A 14,562-nucleotide genomic window follows, 5' to 3' on the forward strand; every position below is an offset into this window, starting at 1 on the left:
GCAAAAAGGGTTACAATCTCCTGAGCTGCAAATGTCGCAGGCGCATGTTGGTGCCACTTTGCTCGCTTATCCTCATCACAGCCGGCGTCGACCGTCCTCCCTCCTTCCCCGCAGCGATGGCTGGAGCTCCAATGAAGGCGTCGACGAAGGTCTACTCGGTGTGGGCGCTCCAGCCGGACGATGTCCGGGACCGGCTCAAGCGCCTCGTGTCCCCCCTCCGATCCGAGTTCGGCGGCCCCGCTTTCGAGCCCCACATCACCGTCGTCGGCTCCATTGGCCTCGCCCCCGATGATGCCCTCCGCCGCTTCCGCTCAACCTGCGCTGCCCTCTCTCCCTACCTTGATCCCTTTTCTGAGATCAAGTGCATTAATTTGTTCTGAGACATCGATTCAAAAAGCTGACTCGATGCCTTTTGTACGGGGATTTCGCGGACGAGGAGAACGAGAGGGCTCGGCAGAGGGTCGATGCTTTGGATAAGGGGATCCTCGGCCTCAGCTTCGAGGTCTCGGCGCTCGCCCTTTCCAAGACGGACACCGAGGACCAGAACTTGGAGTCGTGGGAGGTCGTGGAGCTCTGCCACCTCTCCAATGATAAGTAGCTTGCTCGTTTCCGTTCGAGACACGGAACACACTAAGATTAGATGTACTGGATACATTAGACGTCAGATGAAGAGGGGCAAATTCCGTGCTCCCTGACTCGGCCGACACAACAAAAACCCTCCACCCTTCGTGGAAAGCGTCGTGCCAGCGGCTGATGCGCCGGCGAAAAGTAAGAGTCACACGGGAAGATGAGTCCCCACCACGATTTCTTACCGAACTTGCGTCACGATTCGTGTCGAGGAATCAGCGTGTCCTTTTCCTGCTTTCTTGTGATAAGTATTCGCCGCCAGCGACGACGAAGCGCTCGTTTCTTTACCTCGATTCAGATTCGTCTTCCCCCAAACATCGGAAGCCCTGATCGATCCTATTCTCCGTGCTTTCGCCTAGGGTTGGATTCGATACGCCCAACGCTTGGAGTCTGACTTTGGGGAATGGAGGCCAAGTCAACGGGGCGATTCACTCTCGGGAAGCAGTCGTCGCTCGCGCCGGATCGCGACGACGGCGAGCTCCAGGCCCTTCGATCCGGGGACCTCGATGGGCTGCAGGTCCCGGAGGAGGTCGACGCCAACATCCGCCTCATGTACCTTGCCAACGAGGGCGATCTCGCCGGGATCGAGGAGACCCTTGCCTCTGGGGTCGACGTGAACTTCCGGGACATCGACGACCGCACTGCCCTCCATGTCGCTGCCTGCCAGGGCTTCGCTGACGTCGTCCAGCTGCTGCTCGACAGCGGGGCTCAGGTCGACCCGGAGGATCGGTGGGGCAGTACGGTGCGTGACACTGTTTCTTCTTCAGTTTCTTTGTTGTGAATTAACTATTGATTCTTTCTTATTTTTTATGGACTTTTGGTGGGAAGACTAATATACGAATCTTGGTCATTGCTAGGATTTTGAATTGTGGCTAAGATGACCATGCTAGACTTGCATACATGTGCATCGTGCATTGTGGCCGAATTAGTTGCCGCTCCAAAATTCGTGTTGGTAAAAATTAAGTAGACGAGCTAGAGTCAGGACAATTTAAAACTTTGAACCGAACAATAGGTGCTGCAATATTTCCCTTTGCAAGTTGCTGGATCCCTGTAGCATCTTGTTGTTTCTCTTTGGTGCTTTAATTCTTGCAGTCAGATTTTGTTAGTTCGATTCAAGACTTCCGAAAATGGATTCTCATAATTGTTCCTTGATTGTTGGGATGTAGTTTAATTAAGAGAAACGAATGCATGAATGACAAATATTTTGCTAACAAATCCCTTTGTTTTGTGTGAAGGTTTAGGAAAATTATTGAAAAAAATGGAAGAAATAGAAGAAAATTTATCTTGCAAAGTTAGTTTGTTATCTTTTAATGCTAGAGCATATTCTACTTAGGATCTGTAGTTGTCTACATCACACAGTTTATATTATAACCATTGGCTACAACTGAGTATGCGTAAGAATATAGCTTCCCGAGTTATCAACCATTCAGTTATATAGACAGTGTGATTTAATAGAAATTGTAACATTGAGAAATAGCTAAAATAATATGATGGCAGAATAACACTCGTCATCCAAAGGTTTAAGACTAAGAAAAACAGAAGTCATAAACATTCTTAATTAACTTGTTGAATGAAATTTAACCATAGACCTACTTCATTCATGTTTGCATGTTCTAAATATTATATATATATATATATATATATATATATATATATATATATATATATATATGCACACACACACACATATACATACACATACACATGCATACACATGCATAGACATACATAATATATATATGTATATATATGTGCGTGTGTGTGTGCGTGTGTGTATACATATACATATATGTATATATATGTGCATGTGTGTGTGCGTGTGTGTATACATATACATATATATATATATGTGTGTGTGTGTGCATAGGTACATATATGTATATACATACATACATACATATTATAATACACACACACCCACACACATACACATATATATATATATATAATTCTTACATGGAAGTTTGAGTTTGTGTTCAGAGAGTAGTGGAGCAAGACTTGGTGCATGAAGAATTTAATAAGTGAGTTATCACAGGACAAGCTAAAAATCATTGAAGCTAGTTAAATTCAAGCTGATGATTGCAAGTGATATTCTGGAGTATGGTACCATCAAGATCTGAAGAAATAATCTACTAAAACTTTTAACATAAGAGTTAAAATATTAGTAATTTTTTTCACATAATGCTCTTTAGCCAATGCTTGTTAGTTTTAGCTGAAACTAGTTTCTCCTTAGCCAATGCTGGTTATTTTTTGCTGAAACTAGTTGGTTTCAACAAAATTTTACGAGAACCAAATGAATCTGGATGGACATGACATCCAGGTGAAGCATTGATTCATTGTGAGGAGAACTGTTGAGCATATTGGCTGAAAGTCATAATTCTGTTTGAACTTGGTAGTGAGGTCATAATATCTGGATTGAGTTAAATGAATTTTTTATCAATGATGATTATCCACATGGTGTATGCATAATGAAAGTTTATTGTTTGGTTTTAGTCTTAAGTCAAATTTCATCACTATTGCTCCTGCTAAACAGCCACTTGCAGATGCAGTTCATTACAATAACCATGAAGTGATCAAGCTTTTTGAGAAGCATGGTGCCAAGCTACGGGTACATCATTGAAGACCTATTAGTCTTTCCAGTTTGATGAGAAGGCAGTTATCTTTTCTTTTAATAAATTCTTGTGGCATTAGTTCTTGTTGTTTTGTATCTTCTGCAGGTGACTCCTATGCGTGTTGAGAATGCCCGTGAAGTCCCTGAATATGAGATTGACCCCAGCGAACTTGATTTCACTAACAGTGTTAACATAACTAAGGTACATTTTCTCATGTTCATCTGCAACTCTGATAACATATGTCCTTAACTGTAACTTTGTGTTGTTTTCCTTTTCTTATGTTCAATCAGTCAGTGCATGGTAGTAACATGTTTAGCATTAATCTCTGTTATTTGGCTTTTAACTTTCTGTCCTTAATCAGAATAGTTTTTCCAATTATTTAACACTGTATACTTCTTCTATGTTTTAGTATTGGCATTTGAATGAAGATATTTACAAATTGTTGAAAGCTAAATAAAAAATAATAATGCCAATTGGAGCTCAAAATCCAACTGCTTAAGTTGTTGACTGCATGAATATCTTTTCTGCTTTGATCTCTGCTTATGCTCAATCGACCTATTAAGGGTTGTCATGTCTCTTTCTTCTGCCTCCATTGACTTTCCAAGTTTTCTTAAGCTTCAATCTTCCTTGTGGCTCCTCCCACATGTAATAATTCCCTGGACTCGTTGTTGGTGCATTTCATGATCTCCTTTGTGTATGTGAAAGCAACCTTAGTAGTCCCTAGTTTATCCTAATACTTGCACCCTCCAAGTTATTTGTTCTATCATATATTACTGTATCTCATATGATAGATAAACTTTGTTTATATTCTGTTCATGGAAACGTTCACATGTATCTAGTTGTGTGCTGGTCAAAGCAGGTCAAGTCTTATTGTACTTAGAGCTGCACCTGTAGATGCACTAGTTAAACAAGGTGAGTGAATTAGGATTATTGATGTGCAGAGAGAGAAATATCTAAGACAAATTCATTAGAAATGATGGCTCCTAGTTTGACTAGTGGTTAATGCTGATAGAAGATTTATGTAGCTGACTTAAATAGTTGGGAGCTTATGACTTCTTTCATTGCTGTTTTAACGTCGTATGACCACTGTTATTCTGCAATCTAGGGATTTTCGCTTCATTTACATTCAAGCTGCTCTGAAATAACTAAAATAACTCCTATTAAATGACTTTCAGCTCTGCAGAAATTTGTCTTTGTAATTGACATTATATTAATGATTTAAACTTATCCTGTTTTTTCTGAAGTCGAAAGTTGATGTAACTTCTCCTGTTAATACAACTTATTACCTCCCCATTTTTTACCAATGTCATCTTTTAGGGAACATTTATTATAGCAAAATGGCGAGGAATTCAAGTCGCTGTGAAGAAGTTCAGTGATGATGTAATGGCTGATGAGGATAAATTGTGGGTTGGTCCTATTTTTTTTCTGCATATTTTTATGTTTGCAAATTGTAATGTCTACTTGATGTACCTGTTGCAGTCAGGTTTTGGTTCATTTATTTGTTGGTTAGGATTTCTTTATATTTTGCAGAAGGGCATTCAGGGATGAGCTTGCATTGCTTCAGCAAATACGGCATCCAAATGTTGTCCAGTTTTTGGGTGCTGTTACTCAAAGTAGTCCAATGATGATTGTCACAGAATATTTGCGCAAGGTTGTTACTCTAAGTGTGAAATACTCAGCTTGGTAGCTAAATGGATTCTAGCTGGCTATATAAACCTGGTTGCTCAATATTTTCTTACTTTCTTGTTCTTCCATTTTCATGAAAGTGGCATGAGAGCAATGACCAAATTGGCTGCTCAATTATCTCCTCATGCTGAGTGATTCCTTTGAAATGCATACATTGTTAGTATGTCAAGTATGAAGTATGAACCTAGCTTTTGTATTTCATGTACATATACGAGTTGGAGGGATGGGCAAGGGAGAAAGAGACTGGGGAAAAGACAAGAAAACAGAGACTATCATGCATTAAGATGAAAATGAAAGCTATCCTGACATGCATCAGTGAACTTTGTCTCAATTTCACATGTATGCTAGGTAACTATCAATGATTCTCTACATGAGAAGCGTGACCTTGTTTGACCCCAAGTATTGACATGTCTATATTAAGAAGGGTCTACTTTCATGTTGTTCACCAGAATAGATGAGTGCATGTTGCCAACGTATCAGTTCAGTGAACGATTTCTTTGCAAACCACCTATTTGCTTTTCCAGTGATTGGTTACCTTTTCTTTTACAGACAGAAAACTTTTTTTGCTTGAGTGAAGATGTCATTCAGATCATTAGTTCTCATTCATATGCAGGGTGATCTACGGGCCTATCTGAATCGGAAACGAACTCTAAGCCCATCCTCAGCAGTGCTATTTGCGCTTGATATTGCTAGGTTGGTTCACTTTTTATTTTCTTATTATTGTATTATTTGTGTGTATTTTTGAGGAATGCCAATGGAAATGCAAATTCTTTAGTGGTTATTTCTTACCATAATTCAAATTTTTATCTTCAGTTAATTGAGCATAAACTAATATTTTTTAAACAAATATATTAGAGGGATGAATTATTTACACGAGCATAAACCTGAAGCCATAATTCACCGTGATCTTGAGCCTTCGTAAGTGTCCAGATACTTATCGTTTGCTCTCTGATCTGAATTGTGTGTTTATCTTATTATTTGCCTGACAGCCTCTATTGTCTAAACATTTTTGCATCAGAAATATCTTGCGAGATGATTCTGTGCATCTGAAAGTTGCAGATTTTGGAGTTAGCAAGTTGTTAAAAGTGGCAAAGACTGTAAAAGAGGAAAGACCATTGACATGTCTTGACACTGCATGTGAGTGTGGCAATATTCTCTTATGCTTTTTTAATTTTATTCAGACAATAGTTAATTTTCCGTTAGGCTACTGGCTCTGGATCTTTGTGAACCTATATCTTGCTAGACTTTGATCTTCTCTTTGAACATGAAAAATATGGTTTCGTCAAAGTTTAGTAAATATCCACCGACATATGAGATCTTCTATATGCCTATCTAATAAAGCATGCTACAAAACAGAATACAAGCATATTATGGACTGTTGAGTCTAGTTTGTTAATCAAGCATTAAAAGTTAGTTGGGATTGTGGAGAAAAGATTTAGCTACTTTTTTCTGACATTTTGGTGCCTGTTCATGTTTTGTGTCGCCACTCACTAAAGAATTCCAGTATATCATGATTTGGTTGTATCATTCTTATTCTTCTATGGTTTCACTATATACAGGCAGGTATGTGGCACCAGAAGTCTTCCTCAACGAGGAGTATGATACAAAAGTGGATGTCTTTTCATTTGCTTTGATCCTGCAAGAGGTAAAGGATTTGCTTTCATTTAATTTCAAGAACTTATTTTAGTCACGGATTTGAACGTGAATCTGTTGCGAGAAATAAGCTACTGCACCAACAAATGTTTAGGATCTATCCTTTTTGTCTGTCTTTTTTTATATGCATGAGGTGTATTGTGATTGAACTTCGACAATTGTGACAGGTTCGGCTACATGACTTTATAGTTTAGTAGTAGTAGTTTGAAGTTTGAACTATGAAGTATGCTAAATTTCAGTTATAGTACTTTTGCTTTCTTGTCCTTTCTTACTCTCTGTTTATCTCATCTCATGGAGATATACTTTCTTATTTACTATTAACACAAGTTAGTCTGATACTTGATTGACCATGAAGGATTCTTGTGAAGCTTGAGAAACTAAGAGCCTGTTGTTATTGTAATAAATGTTCTTTTGGCTTTAGACTCTAAGCTTCCTTTAAATTGTTAAGTACCATATTACTGCTTCTTCCCCTTACATTTGTTATGCACCAATTTGACATTTAATACTCATGCCAACTTAAAATCGAGTGGAGGTGCGGAACTAAGTTTTCTAGTTGAAATTGGCTATCTAAGCTATCTTTGAGACTCGATACACCTAAATAATTTAATATATACTGAGATTATTTCTTTGTGTAATTGTGATAAAATTGCACTTGGGTATATGATTATTATGGATATATTTTATCTTACTAGTCACTTGTGGCTAAGGCCAATGCATTGTCATATCGCATTAACATTTTCAACCCTTTATCATTTCTCTAGATGATTGAAGGATGCCCACCTTTTTCCTATAAACAAGATAATGAAGTTCCAAAAGCATATGTGTCTAAACAGAGACCACCTTTTAGGGCTCCACCAAAACAGTATGGTCATGGATTAAAAGAGTAAGTTTTGTTCTTACTTTGATATTCTTTAGTTGGTCTAATTTATTATTTTCATTATTATATTACTTTTTTGGGCACAACCAGCAATGCTTTATTGTTTAGATTTGATGATGCTGATTAGCTTTGTTCTTTGTTTTGCTTTTGGATGGTAAAACCAATTAACATGCACATTTAACACTTAGGTTTGCTATGTGATAAGTTATTGTCTCCCTCGAAGAATGGATTTCCCACTTTGATGTGCAAATGCATGATCTACATGAAGCAGCATTTACATCATAAACTGATTTGTGTTGGCTTCATTGATCTCATTTTATCTGTTAGGAGTATAATATTCTCAGATAATACAATTGTAGTATCAGTTGCACACTATATTTTATCTTGTATTTCAACAGTTATTTGCTAGTTTTTGCTCAAGCCTGATAACACTCATTAGTTTTATTCAATCATAAACAAATACATTTTCTTGTTGCTAGGGAATCTCATTTGAAATATCCTTCTCTTTACTATCAACTTAAGTTGACTTCTAAAGCTTGAGGCTATAGAATCAGGTATTTTGATTAATCAGTAATGATGATCATAAGATATGTTTTACTATGGACATTATTTATCTCAAATCAAAGAATAAGGAATTGTGGAGAATCTTCATTCCCCTAATTTTTTTCTTCTTTTCATTTTCTTTGGCAAGTTGCCTTGGAGTGGTCATAAATTCAGAAAAGAGATATATACTCAGGGACAAGATCTGTCATACCGAAGCGTACCACCCATATCGGGCAGTACATACCGGTCCGACAGGTTACCAGTACGCGGACCGCCCGGTACCACAACAGGGTGTACCGCTCGGTATGCCCTGATGTACTGCCCGGTACATTGGTACCGTACCGTTTCGAGCCAGGTCGAAACGCCGATATGGTATGGTACAGCGAACCTTGCTCAGGGATCTTTTGGATGAATGAGGACAAATATAATCGGCTTTTCAATGGTATGACACAAGAGCCAGGTGGGTTTTGCATGATGAGAGGGAGGTCATGTGATAGGTGTGATACATACTACCAGAGTATCAATCAACCTTCCCATTGTTATACCATTTTTGTTTGTCATTTTTTACTTTCAGTTGCCATAACCCACCTAGTACCTTCACCTATATATTGCCATTTGTTTCTCTTTCTCTAGTCAATTTTTGTCTTTAAATATAGAAAGATTTACTCTCGTTTCTTTATGTGTTGTAAAATCTAAGACACGTCATTTTTATTAAGTTTTTGCCTAGTCCAATTTTAATTTCATGAACTCTAAACTAAGGCCTATCGACCAAAGCTCTATTCAACTATAAAATTGATTTCAGCTATGGTAGCAATTTTAAATATTAAACTAAAAATTTAATTACTACCAGTACCGTGGTCCATTGTAATTTTATTTGGCCTGAATGAAACTAAGTCTTGAGGCTAGTTGCATCAGTTTGATGAATGTCCTCGATGGTACGCTTAAGTTCCTTAGAGAAAAATGTGATACTATGCTTTGGGAAACTTTTTGAGCTTCAGTGTTTCGCAATAGGAGCTCCGAAAATTTTTGAACGAGTAGCTACAATTTAGCATTTATTGTAATAAATTTTGGGATCTTTTGCTAAGAATATCTTTTATGTATATCAAGGGGCAAAATATGAAGAAAGATGCATCTTTGTTGTTTGATGATTCCTTTGTCTTGGTAAATTTCAGATGTTGTTATAAAAGATTTTAAGGAGAAAATTCCACATATTTGTTTCAAAACAAGAATTTGTAGGATTCACGTGATCATTTGGAGCCTGGATGATATTATGCAATGAGCAAATTTAACACACAAAACAATACTGTGGAATCAATAAGTCATGCAATATATGCTTTATGCAGGGGCCTAATCCATGAGAATTTCCTGTTTTCCTCTTCTTGTAAACCTTTCAGCACTTTTTCCCACCATCCCATTTGTCGTTATTCCAGCCACAACATGCTCTAGTTCATATGATTGTTTGTCACAGAGATGAGGTTACTTGATAAAATAAAAAACAACATATAGACATTAAGTAAGCAAAATATGTATATCTTGAGCCATATCCAAAAAAAGTATGCATATTTCCCAAATAGTTGGAACATTACAATTTGTTGTTGTTGTAATTGTTGTTATAACCTCTATGACGAACAAGGGTTGCTCTGCCAAATCTTTGATTTTCATGGTTATAATAATGTAGTTGGCGTTTTTTGTTAAATAACTTATCCGGTTTGATTCATTTTCCATGTTTCTGAATACCACTGTCCTAGATCTTGGTGTTGATTATGCCTCTAATTAATGCCAACAAAGAAGACTCCATGCTTGTCCAGAATTAGTTTCTTATTGCTGTTGCTTTTGTTATCACAGAAGATTGACTGGATCTGATACATCATCTTTCCCCCTTATAGGTTGATTGAGCATTGCTGGAGTGAAAATCCTGCTGACAGACCAACATTTAGAGAAATAATTGATCGGTTGTCAAAAATTCAAAACCATATTGCTCAAAAACGCCGTTGGAAGGTAAGTTTGTTCAATTTCTACTTCGGGTTGCAGCTTTTTTCCTTGTAATTGGCTTCCCATGTTTTCTGGAACTAGTATTTTCTATATACTCTTGCTACTTAGTTCAGAAAGTACAAAAAAACAATTACTATTTTCTGTTACTCCTTCAGAATTGTGCTACTGATTAGCTGAGTTTTCAAAATACCAGGAGAATTTAGATCAGTCCTATCTAAATCATTTTTTGGTGAAGGTTTGATTCAATTTCCACCTATGTATGCACATAGTGCAGATGGTCATCTCTAGGAAGTACAAATGCATAACATTGTGGATTCCTACTACCTCTGAATTGCTGGAGGGAAGCAAATTTAAAAAAATTAATCACATTTTTATCAGAACATTATGAAGCTTAAAAATCGATGTCGACTTAAAGTTCCATGCGGTAAAAAGATTATACTTTTAGTTCTTGCGATGCAAGAGCATTCAGTTGTACTAGTCTTAATTCTTCAGTGGCGCTTGTACCCATACTTGATTTCTTGCAAATACTGGAACCACGAACATATAGATATATTGCGGAGAACATAATCATAAACTCAACAGTAAACCATAATGTCAATTATTCGTGATCGACTGCATAAATCTTTTTATACCACTGAGTTCTGTTTTTGGGTAGTATCAATTGTCAAATTAAAAGCTGTTGAATCTCCTATTATTGTTTCTAATGAAATTTTCTTAAGCTTCCTTCTTTTATCATCATACTACTAATTTTAAATAACTCTATCCTGTTTCTTCAGAAGCATCTGTAGGTCTTCTTTGGGCATGATTATTTTCTTAAATGGTTTTTTCTTGTTTTATCTTCTATTTGAGTAATTGCAATTGTTGATGGATGTAAATGTTTCTCACTCTGTCCTTTCTGGTAACCTAAAAAATCCATCTTACCACAACGTTTATGATATAATCAAACTGTAATATAATAATCGACATGGCATAGTGCAGTGGACAAAATTGTTTTAGGTGTACATAAAAACATTACAAAGTTTCTTACTCTTACACCTTTTTCAGTTTTCATAGGGAAATACTTTTTAAGTGTGCTAAAAATTGAAAAATAAATTGGAGATGTAAGTGACCAATTTGGTTTGTGAGTATTTATTTTGATCATTGTATTCTTATTTTGACTGCCCCTGTTTCAACAGAGAACCTCATGCAACTTAATTTGGCTGCATCAAAATTACATTTGGTTTTCAGTAGCTGCACCACATACTTTCTCTGACAGTTATGAACTTAAAAAGTACTGGTTTTGTCACTTTCTTGTTGCATTGCCAGGTGACGCCATTAAAATGTTTCCAGAATTTTGAGGCCATATGGAAGAAAGACGGCGGTAGCACCCGCTCATCCCATTCATCCACCACAAACTTGTAACTTCTATCGGATGTTCCAAATAAGAGTAAGATACCAAGATGCTAGTTCGGTTTGGTGTAATCTACTGTTAAACGGCATACAATGTTATACAGCCGCAAGGCCCTTTGCCAAACTAATGTAATATGTCTTTTTCATGGTTGATTTTTTGGTGCTTACAGGAATCATCTAATCACTTTTTTGTTTTTGCTGAGATCATCTCATGACTCGTAGCTTTGGATTGTCTGGTGATAGGTAAAATGTATCATTGCAATTGTGTTGGGGCCTTCCTTCGTGATAACACATACCTTGCCATGTGACGATGATCATTTTATTCTTTGTCCGCATGCATGCGTATATAAGGATGATATGTGACTTTTGATTCTCGTATTGACCCATGTATAATCTCTTGGAACATATGGAGTGGCTGAAATCCATCATGGTTTGTATCGCTGTTACTCTCTGATTGAAAATTTTCATAGCAAGTTGACTAAGGATGCTTGATCTTTATGTTTAAGCAAGTAGAAATCGTCTTCGATTTATGGCTGGAATGCAGTCTCCAGCAATCATATGTATGGCAGGTGAAACAGTTCCAAGGAAAACAAAAGGCACGGAATATGAGCCTTATTTGGGGTTTTCAGTCGACAGACAGACGGCAAATAATACCCACACATATTAGTTCCACGCACTTAGTAGGCTACAGTACAGATGGGGTTGGGGGGAGGGGGAACACCGACGGCTCCTTGACGCCGATGCGACATCAGACTCGAGCAAGGCGACGGATATCCATGGGGTAGGCGTCACCAGGAGACCGCGCGCTGTAAGATCTTTTGCCAATGATGATGTTTGCAGCTTCGGTTGGATGGAACGCGTCGAAGAAGAGGTACTCATCCCTGTTCGGACACGGGGCTTGGTAAGGCAGACATGTAATCTGGCCATTGTTCCTCCCCACCCCGCAGCATCCCCTGTTCGTCACGCTCAACCCTGAAGCACACAGACCCACGACGTGATGCAACCAACAACAACGTATCGTAAGTGTTTGATGAAATGACGATGAAGGCAGGCGACCGATGTTCCTCACCGTTGGCTGCCGGGTTCCGCAAGATATCTTCGAATATGCCGTAGCCATTGATGTAAATGAAGTGCGCTCCGTCCAAGGCGTTGAACTCATCCACCAGATCGATCAGCTTCGCGTTAAAGATTCTGATCGCGCTGTTGATCTCCTCGACGCAGGCGACGCCGTTGGGGCTCCGTTGAGCCAACTCGTTCGGGCTGCACCCCACCTGTCCCACTCCTATCAACACCACCTTCCTCGCTCCGTAGTTGTACAGAGTCTAAAAGAACGAGCAACGAACTCATCGGTATCATGTCGAGATCTGCCATTGATGCTGCCATAGTTGAACCGGAAAAGAAAGACTAACCCTGAGCTGCTGCGAATACTGTTGGATCAGCTCGTCGGCGTACTGTTCCGGGGTGTACTGTTGACCGGTCGAGTAGAACGCCGGCATGAAGTAGTTGTTGAGGTAATCGTTGCTCCCCAAGCCGACGGAGAAGATGCATTTGCTGAGGTAATTAGCTGCAGAGTCCTCATCTCCCAGTATGCTGACCATCTCCTGCACCGCCGATTGATAGTTCCGCAGTTGTCCCCCGAAAGGAATCCTCCCACCCTGCAAGCCCAAGCCTAGACAAGTTAGTTCTCTTCTCCATGTAGATCTCTAGGTGTCAAGCAACCTTTCAGGGAAGGCGTACCAGTTGTTGGCCGGTTTCCTCCCTTATTCCGGCGGCCGCGGAGGCGAAGTTTACACCGGCGAGAAGCGCTTGCCCTCTCGTGCTTGCGTAAGGTGGGACGAAATCGTCGAAACCCAGCTGTTGAGCTGCACAAATCAATCATAACTTTAGCCTCCAATTCCCAATGATCCATCTGTTCATGGTGTTAGAACATTACATACTCTTACCAAATATCGAAGCAGAGCATTCCTAACTGGTTCTAAAGTTGCTACTCTTCCCCAAGCGGATAGGGTCACCAGAAGGAAAGCAAACCTAAATAGTGATCACGTGAAGATAATAAATGGAGTTAGGAGCACCCGATCCGATGACCGAGTATACTCATATCCTGCATTTACTGTTCTGAGCCTCGCAGTCGAAGCCGATTCATCCCTATGCTCTGTTCAAGTACGTGACTGCGGCCTGCCACCAGACGCAGAACGTACCACATCCTGGCTTGCTTAATATGGTAAGAGCACAAGAACATGGAATTTGTCACAGACAAACTATTACTTGGCTGCAGCATAAAAGATATAGCTCAGACCACGAGGCTCCCACCACTGCAAGCTTAATGGCATAGCATGGACGCCGCCGCCGCCCGATTCACGTGTTCCGGACTCAGTGCGGTGACTCGTGTGTGCCGGCCACTAAACTACCTATGCTTTCTGGTTTGGATAGAATGATCAAGATGACATGTTTCATTAAGGTTTAGAAGCGAACGATGGCGAGCAAGATTCTACCATTCTCCTGCACGACCAATGATGGCGAATGGGGTACGACATCTTCTCGATGTAGAGAAGTATCAGTTGTCATTATGGCAGACACTGTTGCAGCATTACTTGAGCGACTAAGAACAGAAGCGGAAAACTATACTTGGCATACGTAGAACGCCATACCAATAACGTCCACGGTGGTCAAGCCATTGGTGAACCTCCCGCTCGGGCCGCTGGGGAAGTCGATGCCGTACGGCGGGTAATTGGCGACGGCCAACGACGCGATGTTGTTGTTGTTGCCGTTGTCGACGAGCGAGTCGCCGAAGATGAAGTAGCACGGGACCTGCGGCTCCGATCGCACCGACACGAACGCCGCCCAGAGCAGCAGCCACCGCGCGCCCAGCATCGTCCTTCTCAGCTCAACGTGAGCCATGAAGCAGGAATAGGAGGCGATGGGGAGGTGGGAAGTAAAAGGCCACATGGAGGGAGATATATAAGGGAAGCAAGGAAGGAGACAAGGATTAGGGTATCGGTTGGGAGAGTAGGGTTGGTCCAGTGCATTAAAGCCCTCGCGAGCTTAACGTGGACGCAGAGGCGAGCACAGTCTCGGAGTTGAGACGGGAGTTCCTGCAACCTTCCTCAGAAATAATAGCTTACATGTATGAGATTATGATCACCTAATTAAGTCTTTAAAATGACATTAAAAATAATAATCGTA

At 39.8% G+C, this 14,562-nt stretch overlaps 2 protein-coding genes and 1 pseudogene across 2 annotated transcripts; 2 read left to right on the forward strand and 1 right to left on the reverse strand.

Annotated features, from left to right (window-relative positions):
• Positions 1-15: 15 nt before the first annotated feature.
• On the forward strand, positions 16-605 carry LOC103989115 (cyclic phosphodiesterase-like; annotated as a pseudogene).
• Positions 606-1,018: 413 nt separating this feature from the next.
• LOC135615439 (serine/threonine-protein kinase 12-like) lies at positions 1,019-11,525 on the forward strand. Its single transcript, XM_065113929.1, has 12 exons — positions 1,019-1,369; positions 3,161-3,235; positions 3,345-3,440; positions 4,557-4,642; positions 4,770-4,890; positions 5,539-5,618; positions 5,781-5,843; positions 5,944-6,062; positions 6,485-6,570; positions 7,340-7,461; positions 9,885-9,996; positions 11,296-11,525. The coding sequence occupies exons 1-12, from the start codon at positions 1,031-1,033 to the stop codon at positions 11,389-11,391; spliced, it is 1,395 nt and encodes a 464-aa protein (XP_064970001.1). The 5' UTR covers positions 1,019-1,030; the 3' UTR covers positions 11,392-11,525.
• A 439-nt stretch (positions 11,526-11,964) lies between these two features.
• Positions 11,965-14,314, reverse strand: LOC103989117 (GDSL esterase/lipase At5g45670-like). Its single transcript, XM_009407881.3, has 5 exons — positions 14,028-14,314; positions 13,117-13,241; positions 12,789-13,034; positions 12,449-12,701; positions 11,965-12,351 (listed from the first exon to the last, which is right to left on the reverse strand). Exons 1-5 carry the CDS (start codon positions 14,275-14,277, stop codon positions 12,128-12,130), a joined length of 1,098 nt encoding a protein of 365 aa, XP_009406156.3. The 5' UTR covers positions 14,278-14,314; the 3' UTR covers positions 11,965-12,127.
• Positions 14,315-14,562: the final 248 nt, after the last annotated feature.

Source organism: Musa acuminata, chromosome BXJ2-6 (genome assembly GCF_036884655.1).
Source record: "Musa acuminata AAA Group cultivar baxijiao chromosome BXJ2-6, Cavendish_Baxijiao_AAA, whole genome shotgun sequence".
NCBI lineage: Eukaryota > Viridiplantae > Streptophyta > Magnoliopsida > Zingiberales > Musaceae > Musa > Musa acuminata.

Excerpts from the sequence above, each read along its gene's own strand:
- LOC135615439 (XM_065113929.1), top strand. The coding sequence starts at position 1,031 with ATGGAGGCCAAGTCAACGGGGCGATTCACTCTCGGGAAGCAGTCGTCG. Across the intron at positions 3,441-4,556 it reads ACAGTGTTAACATAACTAAG|GGAACATTTATTATAGCAAA; the intron begins GTACATTTTCTC and ends GTCATCTTTTAG. Across the intron at positions 9,997-11,295 it reads CTCAAAAACGCCGTTGGAAG|GTGACGCCATTAAAATGTTT; the intron begins GTAAGTTTGTTC and ends TTGCATTGCCAG.
- LOC103989117 (XM_009407881.3), bottom strand. The coding sequence starts at position 14,277 with ATGGCTCACGTTGAGCTGAGAAGGACGATGCTGGGCGCGCGGTGGCTG. Across the intron at positions 13,242-14,027 it reads GACCACCGTGGACGTTATTG|CTCAACAGCTGGGTTTCGAC; the intron begins GTATGGCGTTCT and ends TGATTTGTGCAG. Across the intron at positions 12,352-12,448 it reads GCGGAACCCGGCAGCCAACG|GGTTGAGCGTGACGAACAGG; the intron begins GTGAGGAACATC and ends TGTGTGCTTCAG.